The 12792-nt window shown below is 41.8% G+C and overlaps 1 protein-coding gene across 1 annotated transcript in view; it reads left to right on the forward strand.

The window, feature by feature from the left end:
- LOC117707040 (guanylate-binding protein 5-like) overlaps positions 1-7278 on the forward strand; it is a 13869-nt gene extending 6591 nt beyond the window's left edge. The window contains exons 7-11 of the mRNA XM_034500343.2: positions 1054-1334; positions 2358-2570; positions 3343-3445; positions 3570-3751; positions 6353-7278. Of these exons, the coding sequence (XP_034356234.1) occupies positions 1054-1334; positions 2358-2570; positions 3343-3445; positions 3570-3751; positions 6353-6469 (896 nt within the window). The 3' untranslated portion in view covers positions 6470-7278. The remainder of the gene's footprint in view (positions 1-1053; positions 1335-2357; positions 2571-3342; positions 3446-3569; positions 3752-6352) is intronic.
- Positions 7279-12792: the final 5514 nt, after the last annotated feature.

Raw genomic sequence — 12792 nt, forward strand, 5'->3', positions numbered from 1 at the left:
TTTATTCTAATTCATCATAAAGAATAATGGACACACAGAGTTTCTTTGTGGATGAATTGACAAATGGGTCAGTATTTGCCATGATGAAAATCCAATGTACTGTGGTGACAAAGTTACAATAGGTGTCAAGCACACCTCTGGTATTAGTTTAGAAAAAAAAAAAAAAAAAACTCAGAGTTACGTCAAGTTTAATAAGAACAAAGTTGTCAAGTTAGAGAAGCTTTTACTCTTGAAACACATTAACTCACGTGGGCTGACCATATTTACACAACATATAATGGTTTTTATTACGTGACATAGTATTTGATATGCACAACAAGATAAGATAAAATAAGGTAAGATAAATATATACATGTTTCCTGTAGAAACAGAATTTGCTTGGTACAGATGTTGTAGAGAACCCCATATTGTTTAGGATCTTGAAAGATGTCTATTCCAACTCCTTAATGCAGCTCATCTTAAGAACCCCATGATTTAGAAGTTGGCAAATGCTTACATGTAACATGAAAGGAATCTGTGTTACCTTCATGCAGAAGCTGGCAAGGAAAAAAACAAGGCAGTTCCATTGAAGAATAAGATATAAATCACTGAATCCTATTTGCAAAGGAAATTTACTCATACCACCTTAATTGTGATAAAATAAAACAAAGGGGGGGGGATGTGAATGAAATAGAAAACCGAGAGAAAGAAAAGGGACGCAAACTTAAAGAAGCAAAGACCTAAAGCATTTTAATCAAATCAATATTTGCAGCTTTTTTTATGATCGTCTTATTTCTTTGTGGAGGAGGATAAAATGCAGGCCATCACATAGATCTTGAGAATTCTTCTATTTTTCTAGATTGTGTTTTTGTTGTTGTTTATGTATATTTTCCTCAAAGAAAGAACAACCTGTCTTCTTAATCACATAGCTCTTCAGAGAACTCCTCTAGACCATTTGAATATTGTCCAGAATACTCTATGACTTCAGGCAATACGTAGTCAGCATTGTCAGAACGACTCCATATAGCTCTTAGACTCCTGCACATGACACAAACATCTTTTCCCTTTCTGAAGGTCTCGAAAGCCTGGTGCTGACCTATGTTGATGCTATCAACAGTGGGGCTCTGCCTTCCATAGAGAACATGGTGGCAACCTTGGCCCGGAGAGAGAACTCAGCAGCAGTACAAAAGGCCATTGTTCACTATGATCATCTGATGAGCCAGAAGATGCAGCTGCCTACAGAGACTCTCCAGGTGCTGCTAGACCTGCACAGGACCTGTGAAACAGAGGCCATAGAAATCTTCAGGAAGCATTCTTTCAAGGATGAGGACCAATGTTTCCAGAAAGAATTGGAGGTTATTATTTTCTGTATTTGTTTATAGTCATCAGGGTCACAGACAGCAAGGCTACTTCTGCAAGACATACAGTAGAACTAATAAAAACAATCAGTTACCACTAGGCTGGAAAGAGATGACAATCACTTATGTAGCATCGGTCTGAGTTTATTTAAGAATCTTCACACACACACACACACACACACACACACACACACACACACACACACACACCTCCCCTCACCTGTACTATGTTCTCATCACGAAAAAAAATGAAATTTATTTTACTTTACTAAAGATCTTCATTAAGAAAGTATTTGTGCTTTATTGATCAAGTAGACAGCATTGCCTTCACATCTACTAATGAATGAAGAATTAATAGAATAAGCAGGTGTAGACTGTGATTCGACTTCACACTCACTTTGAGGTAGAAAACCTAAAAAAAATGTTCTACAGTTGATTCCATTTAAAATTATAGTGCCCGTTAGAGTTCTGCAATCATAAAATCACACCTAAGGTTGAAATAATTTCTTGATAAAAGAGTTTCAAGTAACCTCAACTAAATTCAGTGGGACACACACACACACACACACACACGCACACACAAACGGAGAGTGGCTTCTTGGCACTAAGAAGGGTTTCCATGGATGAAGGAGAAAAGGTGAGAGGATATTACGGTGGAAAACATGAGCAAACCTCCCTGCATAAATGTAGGAAAATGTCAAGTTATGAAGGAATTAAAAACAACATGACAGGGTGTCGTACTCACACAAGTTCTTTTTCACTTTCTCCTAATAAAACAACTTAGTTAATCTGCTGTTTGAAAATGAAGAAGCTTCTAATGCCAAAGAAACATAACTTTTCACAGGTTATTATTACAACTTTTCTAGCTTTGATAAGGACACAATCTCATATACATTCTCTAAATTTCTAAGAAAATAAAATGTAGATTCTTTGAAAAAATAATTCTCAGAAATGCCAAAGTGTGTCTAACATCTCCATGTTTTTGTTTGTTTGCTTGTATTTGTTTTGGTCCATGTATAGAACCTACTACGTGCAAAGCAGGATGAGATCTGTAAGAAGAACGTAGATGCTTCTGCAGCCCTCTGTTCAACCCTACTTCAGAATATTTTTAAGCCTCTGGAACAAGAAGTGGCACAGGGCGTCTATGCTAAACCAGGAGGCCACAATCTCTACCTTCAGAGGATGGAACAGCTGAAGGCACAGTACCGTCAGCAGCCAGGGAAGGGAACACAGGTATCTTTCATCCCTGGTACAGGGTGAAGTGATGTACTCTATGTTTCTGTCCATGAGTTTCTCTTCTGTTGCCTGAACATGCTCCTGGCACAGACGTTTTATGGCAGAGAGCTTGTGCTTCAGCGACAGCTGTAGATAAAAGCAACCCATCGCTGTGATCATCAGACTTCTGTTGTGGACATCAATGTTCAAGAACATCTAAGGGACTAATTAGGATTACACAAGGCAGGGTCTCCGTGGAAACAGTTTAAGAAAATCAATTAACTGGCTTAAAAGGCTTTTAGTCTCTGTGTAGATACATTCCAGGGTTCAAATGATATAATTCAGTTTCCTTATTTTTATTTATTTCTAGCTTCCACTTCATTTTTGTGTTTTGTTTTCCTGATTGTTGGCTTTGTTTATGAGCAGCTCCCTCACCTGCTGCCAAAACAAAACAAAAACAAAAACAAAAGGCTCTGACATGTCCCAAGTTTAGCTTGCCCTTAGAGATGTACGTCTCAGAGGAGGCAAGCATATTTGCTCTAGTACCCATAAAAACATTAAAATTTGGGTGTCTTAAAAACTAATATGGATGCTGTAAATAACACTGGTACCTATAGTGCTCCTGGGTGCTGAAACTGGCCAGGCCAGCATCATTGATTGATGGACAGTTCAATCATGTACTGGCTGAGCATCCCCCAGGAAAGAGAGATAGTGAGAGAAGAAATAAAGACATTACCCAGGTTGCAAATTAGCATTTTCTAATTCTAATAACATGTTTTGGGGTTTCCAGGCTGAGGAAGTGCTGCAGAAATATTTGAACACCAAAGAACCAGTGAGCAATACAATTCTACAAACAGACCAGGCCCTCACAGACAAGGAGAGGCAGAGGAAAGGTGAGCGGGAAATGGAGGCCATGCATGATGTCCAGGAAGGCTAACACTAGCACAGTCTGCATTTGCAACCAGAGAGCACTGTACTCGTTCGTCCTAGAGAATTGTCTTGTTCCTTTCCCTTCAGAGGAACAAGCAAGAGCAGAGGCTGCCCAGGCTGAAGCACGGAGGTTGGAGGCTATTCGCATCCAGGAAGAGCAAAGGATAGCGGAGCAGGAGAGAAGGCATCAAGAGCAACTGAGGCAGATAGCGATTGAGAGAGCAAACTTTGAGATACAGCAACAGAGGATCCGGGAGCAGAGGATCAAGGTACTTGGGAACTATTTCCTCTCAGATGTTACTCAGCTGCACACCTCTCTCCCATCTGTCAAGGTGACAGTCTGATGTCTCATGGGGAGAGGTGGGCTGGTGTGATAGCTCAGGGCAAGGATGCTGGAGCCAGACTGTGGGGCGGCAATCCCAGATTGACTTTTGCCAAACATGTTTATGCACATTGTCCCATCTCTCTGTACTTTGGTGTGAGAGATCGAATCTTTTAGTTTCACACTCCATCTTAGAGAACTTGACCTAAGGTTGAACTCAAGTTAACTAAGAAACTGACACCTAGTACTAGTTTCCAGGCTGCCCTTCTCCCCACCCCCAACAAAATCTGCATCTAGCACCAGTTTCCAGGTCATTCTTCAATAAATCTATACCCCAAGGCTACAAGCCTGCCCCTGGCACTTCACTTCCTAATAACCACCAATCAGAACAAAGGCAGAAGTTAAGTTTAAGGGTTTGGCTCCCAGCACCAGCCAATTATGTTAAAGACCATAATGGGCCTCCTCAGTTAGATGTGTATTAGGCTAGATACTCCCTTCTTGCCTCTATAAATACTCACCTAAAACTGGGCTCAGAGCTCCATCTTCCTGCTGAGTCAGGGTTGATGGGGAGCCCAAGTTCGAGGCTAGACGCTAATGCATTTGCCTCAGAATCAGCTTTTTGGTGGTCTTTTTGGGGTTCATAAATGTTTCCTGGCACAACATTTTGGTGCATTGACCAAGAACTCCAAGGCCTCCAGGACCTCCAAGAGTCTCTAGGCTCCAAGCAGAGACAGTCCTAAAATCAATGGCCAAAATTAGAGAGGGCCTTACTAAACATTAGCGAGACTTAAAGATACTCAGCATATGCTCATAAAGAGTCACTATCAGTCCTTCCAAAACCTAGACAACAAAGCCTGTGGGCTCCAGGATCCATGATTGGGCCTTCTAGTTAACCAAGAAAGGGAGGAATGAGAGACCCAAATCTTTTGGGTTCAGACTATCTTACAGGACCTGATCTAAGATTGAACTCAAGTTAATTAAGAAACTGACACCTAGCACCAGTTTCCAGGCTAACCTCCCCCCCTCCGCCCCCTGCAAAAAAAAAGCCCGCATCTAGCAGCAGTTTCCAGGTTATTCTTCAATAAATCTATACCTGCCCTTGACTCTTCACTTCTTAACAACCACCAATTAAAAAAAAAAAAAAGTAGAAGTTAAGTTTATGGCTCCCAGCACCAGCCAATTATGTTAAAGACCATAATTCCCCCCCCCCGCCCACCCAATCAGATGTGTATTAGACTAGATAACCCCTTCTTGCCTCTATAAATGCTTGCCTAAAACTGGGAAACTGGGCTCAGAGCTCCACCTTTCTGCTGGGTCAGAGTTGGCAAGGAACCCAAGCTCGAGCTTAAATAAAGAGACGCTAATGCGATCGCCTAGGAATCGGCTCCTAGGTGGTCTTTCATGAATGTTTTCTGGCTCAACAGGTGTAGTGTAGAGGCAGCAACAACATGTCTTTTACAAGACTGTTATAATAAATGCTCTAATATTTGCGTTTAGAATGATGTCTGGCACACAGTGTGCACAATCAATTATAAAATAACAATGGAAGCATTTCTCGATCACATTAACTACCTGGACAATCATGTGTCTTGATCATGGTGGGTTTTGCTGCTGTTGTTGTTTTGTTTTTTTACATGAGGTTTGTGGTCCGTGTCTTCATTCCTGTCTGGTCTTTTACCGATGGCTGTTTTCTATGGTCTTTGCCTTGAGGTTTGTTACCTTAGTCCTTCAGCACTTAGAAAGCAATAGGCATGATTAATCAGGTCCAAAGCCCTTTTGTATGCATTCTCTGATCTGATCACCATGAAGCAGAACTATTGTGTTCCTAGCACACGCGAGTGAATTCTATGACTTCCCATAAAAATCAGCCAGATGCAGGCATCACACGGACTTGCCAATGAGACCTTCAGCATTGCAGCTTCTGCAGGGATGCTGTGAAATTCCTAGCGATCAGTCTTGCAAAATTGTCCCCATCCATTCTCCGACTTGTGAGTGCATCTTCTGGTGGTAGCTTTCTCAGGAGCTACTCTAACACATATTTGACATCCCAGTGCTTCCCCCCCCCCCCCAAAGGCAGAGTGGACAATCACTTTTGCCAATCAAAGTGTGGAGACCCCACCCTACCCTTCAGCTAGGACTCAGACACTTTGGATGGCAGGTTGTCACCTCAGTGCTCTGGATACAGTCTCTTCTTGTAGAAAAATATCCGCCACTACTCCATGTGTAGGTAAGAACTGAAGGGAATAAATCAATGTGAGGTTACCAAGGAGATTTCTCCTTCTAAGGAAAAAGGCTTTGTTGGGATGGAATTCTAAAGACACTAACAGCTCAGAGATTGAAATATGCTATATCTGAAACTGGAGAAAAAGGATGAAGCACATGATAGAATGTCTTAAGCAACAGGTACTGAAGAAAGAGAGCTTTTCAGGGATTGTCTACTTTACAATAGATTAAGTATGAAAAAGCCAATAGTTTAGGAATGAGAACAGAGATTGACCTTAGGGATGTTTTTCATTAAGCTTCATTGTTTCTGTTTATTGCTTCTTAGGAAGAGGCTGACAGGATCAAGGCAGAGCAGGAAGCTCGGCTCAGAGCACTTGAACAGGCGCGTCAACGCCTGATAGAACAGGCCCAACACAGACGTGATGACTGCATTATAATCTAACACACCAAAACCTGCACCCTCCCTTTTTTATTGCTTTTCATTGAAGACACAAAGGAACAAGAGACTGAAGGATTTCGGACGACCAATAGTTAAGAAGCTCCAGTGGCCCCTGTCTAACTGCTATATTTGTCTCAAGATATTTTAAGTTACTCAGGAGGGGTTAATCAAGTAGAACTTGGCCAATATCTGCCACTCACATGATATTTCTTCTACTAGTGGACATACAAAGAAGGTGAAAATGAGAAATCAGAAACGATTCGTATTTCTCAACTGGGTAGAGGCTCCTAGTTCGTGGACGGTAGGCTGGCTCCTCAGTACAGTCAGCTGGCCATCTGCAAGTTCTTCTTCCTTTCTATGTCCTTTTGGGAGCCCAAATACATTATAGTCAACCTTGTCACATGGTTAACTATCATGTCACTCACTCATGGAGGGAGATTTGTTCCTTCTGATTTTCTTTTCTGCACCATCCACATTCTCTATTGTGTCACATGATCAGTGCTTTAAAAAGTCTCTTTGTCACTTGATTAGTGCTAAAAAAAAAGTCTCTTTATCACTAATGCTTTGATTTTGACACACAAAATCACCATTTGCCCCTGTCTGTTTCCATTTTTCTTCCTTAAAGTCTATACTTGCCCAGGTATATTACTCACTTCTTAACCCCAGTAATTATACTGATTTTAAATTATTTTGACGATTTAAAATATAAAGTTTTTAAATGATTTCTCACTATTCTAAGCTGTCTCTGTTCCTGGGTCTATTTGCTTTATTTCTTTAAAATTAAAAAATAAACAAACAAACCTGTGCTTGGTCTTTCTGTGTGTCTGTGTGTTCTTTTAATTACATGTTGTACATTGTTGGTAACATAATTAAGATCGATAGATTTATGCTTGGAATGTGCATTTCCCTTTTATATTGATGTATCTGGCAAGCAGCATTGGCTCAGTGTAGTTGTTCAGCTCAAAATAGCCTTAGTCTGTTCTAACAAAATAGCTCTTTCCTGTATCCATCCAGAAGACAACACACACACACACACACACACACACACACACACACACAGAGAGAGAGAGAGAGAGAGAGAGAGAGAGAGAGAGAGAGAGAGAGAGAATTGCCTGTTTATGTTAGTCTCATTCTGTTGCTCAATAAGATAGAATAAAAAATATAAAATCCACTAAATTGATTCTCCTGTATGTCTCAACTGATTGTTCTTGCTTACCCTGAAATTCCTGTGTAATAGGACAGAAGCACCGAGCAGAAGCAAAACATGGAAACTGAGATAAAATGGAGCCTGTTTATCGTGTATAGCCATGTTGATTAACATGTATTTTCTTGTTTTAAATAAATTATTTACTTTGGAGCTTGAATAGTTAGTTTCATTTAGAATAGAAATCAAGTTTAATTAGCTTCATGATATTACAGCCCATAGAGACAGCTCAGAATAAGAAGAAAACATAATCTGCAAGAACATTCAACAAAATAATAGTGATTACTTCTGGGTGATAATGTGAGGGATTCTTATATACAAACTTACGTCTATCATCTATCAATCTATCTCTCATCTATCTATCTTCTATCATCTCTCTATCATTTATCTATCACCTATCTATCTATTTATCTATCTATCTATCTCTCATCTATCTATCTTCTATCATCTATCATTTATCTATCATCTATCTATCTATCTATCTATCTATCTATCATCTATCTATCTTCTATCATCTATCTATCATCTCACCCCTACAGGGAGATATTTCATCCAGCAAGGCCAGACCTCCTAATAGTGTCACTCTGTGGGCCAAGCATATTCAAACACGTGCACATGAGGGGAGGCGTTGAAGGGGGGGATTCTGGGTTCCTATGAGTCTGCATGTTTCTTTCCAGATCTTGTTTGAGCTAATCAGGACTTCATTCCACAGCTGGTAACAGACAAATGGTACATCAGTGAAGATAACAGCCTAGAGAAGATCTTGAAACTGAACCCAGGCAACAGAGCAAGACCTGGGCAGAAAAAGGCTCAGAAGGCAGGGTCTTCTAATCCCTATCGCTTTTTTTTTCATTGCCATCAAGTTGTGGGAGTGGTTGAGGCCCAGGACATTGGAGCCTGGGATTCGGTTCCTGTGGGTTGTGATTATCTGAGACTTCAGTGGCTGGGATTTTAAATCATCAAAAAAATTTATGACTCAATACTAGACCAAGTCATGTTACTACAATTAATACTGAAATGAAAATGTGTAGGGCACATTCAGTGTCATAATCTACAAGGCTTACAGGGTCATGCTCTTTGTTCCATAGTTTGACTGGTCTTCACTAGTAAACATAGCTCATCAGCGTTGTGTTTTATTGAGAGAGAGAGAGAGAGAGAGAGAGAGAGAGAGAGAGAGAGAGAGAGGGGCCAGGGATATGTTCGGTGGAGGCTGTGTGGGAAGGGGGTACCTCTGCATGTTCATGCTGAGGCATCCCTTCCCCCTGAGGTACTAGTCACATGAACGGCCGGTATAGTATAGAAGAGAGTTTATTTAAGGCATGTAGAGGGGAGTTTAGGGAGTAGAGACAGAGAAAGGCAGAGGGAGAGGGAGGGAGGGAGGAAGGGAGGGAGGGAGGGAGGGAGGGAGAGTCTGAGAGAGTGAGAGACAGAGACATAGAGACACAGAGAGATACATACGGACACACACATACACACACAGAGAGAGAGAGAGAGACAGAGAGACAGAGAGACAGAGAGAGAAGAGGAGTAGAGGCTAGACATACGCATGTAAAGAGAGGGAGAAGGGGAATGAGGAGAGAGGGGAAAGAGGATAAGGGAGTAAGGGTAAGAGGAGAAGAGAGCAAGACAGTGAGAAGGGGGCAAGTAGCTCTCTTTATAGTGAGTCAGGCACACCTGGCTGTTGCCAGGTAACTATGGGGCGGAGCCTAGATGAATTCAGACTGGAAGTTGCTGTAAATACAAAATGACAATGAACTCGGCTAACACTTAGATTATTTCATGAAGCGTATTTTACTACTGGGTGGACTGTCTCATACTTCAAACCAATGACATTCAGGCACTAAGTGATCCAGAGACATCGTAGATGTAGCTTTTCAGTAAAACTGTCAAGTTCCTCTTTTTACTTCTTCATTTGCTAATCTTCTTTATTCTGTAGCCTTAAATAATGTGTCATTTTAACATTATAGAATTAACACATTATTTACCAACACGGATAACTGAAGGCATCCCGAGCAGATATCTACTTCACTTACTCACTCACTTATCCATTCTGTGAAGAAATGCATATCTGAACATAGGATATACGTCACAGAGCCGTATTACAGGGTTCAGACAAGTATGTTATATGTGCTGAGGAGAAGTTAAAAAAAAAACAACCAAACCTCAAGTTTCTGAGGTGAATGTAAAGGAAGTGTGTGGACAGAGATGCTTTTGCCAGGTTTTGCTTACATTTAGAGCCTACTTCTGTATCGTCCTTTATAACTTTTGTTTTTTTTTTCTCCTGACATTTTTCGGTTTCAAAATAAACTGCCCCTATTTCTCATATCACATTACTTAATGTCTCCTTTTCATTCTTGACACCGCAGATGAATAATCAGATTTACTTCCGAGACTTTAAGATTATTTTATCAAAGACTCAACAAATATTGAACAAGTCCCCAGTGCCAGACACCACACAATGGCTGAGTAAATCGGACTGTAAACAATTGGCCGAGTCGATAGGACAACTTGATGAACATGCCATAGGAATTCAAATCTCAGAGGCAAAGGTCAAGAGAGCTTTCTGGAAAGGGAGCGGGGGGGGGGGGAGGGGGATTAAGATGAAGCACGTGTGTGCTAAGGACTAAAGGATAGATGGGCATCCAAGCAGAAGGAAAATAATGTGCAAATATATAAAAGTGATCTCTTAAATGCTCATGGAAGTTCACGGGGATTTGGTTGTCTGGAACTTGGTCTGAGTGGTGAATGTGCCACTGGGCAGGAGTCATGTAAGGAGCTGAGAGGAAAGCTACTGCGGGGAGTTTTCATGTCTGATGTGAGTTTAGACTTGATTTTATCCACACCCTAGAGGAAAGCACAAAGATGCAAAAGAAGGAAGGACCAGACTGTGCAGCTTGGTCTTCATGTGGGTCCCCTAACAACTGAAGCATGGGACCGTCTCTGACTCTGTTGCCTGCCACTGGATCTCCTTCTCCTAGCTGGACCGCCTGATGGTGCCTCAGTGGGGAGGATGTACTTAGTCCTGCTCGGACCAGATGTCCCATGGCTGGTTGGTACCCAAGGGGGATGTTCTCTTCTCTGAGGGTGGAACTTGGAGGAGAGGAGGGTCTGTGACTGGGATGTAAAGTGAATAAATGAATGAATTAATTTAAAAAAAATAAGAAAAAGAAAGGATTCAAACTTCCCTGTGTCCAGTATATGACTGTATAGAACAATGATATATTCAGGAAAAGGCTGGCATTGTGTCTGCTCTGTTTGTTCCTTGTGCTTCCTGGGGCAATGGTGTTTTTCTGGGCAATTTCTGGATGGTAAGGCAGTGCTGTGGAAATGCACCCTTCAGTTACAGTTCTCCCTGGTGAGAACTACAAGCTATACAAGCTAATGGGTGGAGCTGCTCTTTCAGAAGGCTGGATGGGAAGAATCTCCTAGAGCTAAAGGCTTAGCTCTGTCTCCGTGAAAGGTACACCCTGCTGAATCTGGACAATGACAAGTGTCACTGTTGTTGGTGTTCAGCTGAGCAGGGCCCTTCCCACCACATCCAAAAATCAGCTCTTGCCTGCTCAGCAGAAAATAGCCCAGGCAGTCTGCTATCTTCTCCTTTCTCTGCAAAGAGCCAAGTGGGTCATAGGGGAGACACTCAAAGAAATGGCTAAGAACAGAAGAGAGATAGTAGTGAGCCATGGCCACTAAACGGGGGATGACCAAGGTGAGCATTGACCAAACTTGGGAGAAAATAGAGGTGGCTGCAAAAGAGAACCACCTAAGTGCAAAAGAAGATGCTGGAGCTCACGGTCAAGTCTGGCTGAGGCCTGGGTAGTGTCTGACAGTGCCGAAGGGAAGTGTGAAATTACCCAGAAGCACCTACAAGAAGAGAGTTCAAAGACCTATGGCTCATAAGAGTCTCAGATCCATCTAGATTCTGCTGAACTCACATTATTAGAGCATTTCTCACATGCTGGGTCATTATTCCTGGTGATTTCAGGGAGATCTCATTGTGTTCCAGGTGTCTTAGTTAGGGTTTGACTGCTGTGAACAGACAGCACAACCAAGGCAACTCTTAAAATGACAACGTTTAATTGGGGCTGGCTGACAGATTCAGAGGTTCAGTCCATTATCATCGAGGTGGGAACATGGCAGCATCCAGGCAGGCATGGTGCAAGAGGAGCTGAGACTTCTACATTTTCACCTGAAGTCTGCTAAGAGAATACTGGCTTCCAGGCAGCTAGAATGGGGGTCTTAAAGCCCACACCCACAGTGCCGTGGCTACTCCAAAAAGGCCACACCTACTTGAACAGGGTCAATAAGTTTAATAGTGTCACTCCCTGAGCTGAGCATATACACTGTCAGACCAGGTCAGTCTGAAATAGATTCATTTTGTCTTTTAAAAAGCAACATAAAAGAGCAGATTGTAAAAGCTATAAACCTTGTGTGTCTGCACCCTGCCCCGACATGTGTAGTTCATCCTGTGTTACTGCAATGAAGTGCATTCATGTCCTAGCCTTGAGTCTGACCACTACTATTCTACAGATTTCACGTTTACCTTAGTTCTACAGAAGTTTACTTCAATTAAACTAACAGATGGGACTCAAACTGAAGTTCCTACCTGAAGGGTAACCTTAAGACACACTAAGTGATGGTCCTCAGGCCTGTCCAATCCCCACGTCCTCCCTAGGTCAGTAAAATGATGCCGAGGGGCCTCTAAGAAAGCATCAAGCATGGACACTTTACTAGTCTGGTCTATATATAGATTCTCCTTAACACAACGTGAGGCTACATCCCAGTCACAGAATCAGCCTGATGTGAAAATTTGTGAGTTTAAGACGCACCAAGACACTTAACCAACCAAAGATGACAGCTTAGTCTGTTGTATGTTAGCAGGTATCTGGACAAAGTCACCTAAGACAAAGCTGTTTTGCCCCCTAAAACATCTGTTGTAATCCACTTCAGTTTTGCCTTTAAAAAACTCCATATAATAGGAGACATAGCAAGGTGATCCGTGGGGGATGTAAAAAAAGGAGAAGCCAGAGGTCTGATGTAAATGTTAACTGTCTGAAGAGGTTAACCCAATCTGCATCCTACATCACATGATGTATACAATGCACGGAAACACCCCATTACCTTC

The sequence above is a fragment of the Arvicanthis niloticus genome, chromosome 4, assembly GCF_011762505.2.
Source record: "Arvicanthis niloticus isolate mArvNil1 chromosome 4, mArvNil1.pat.X, whole genome shotgun sequence".
NCBI lineage: Eukaryota > Metazoa > Chordata > Mammalia > Rodentia > Muridae > Arvicanthis > Arvicanthis niloticus.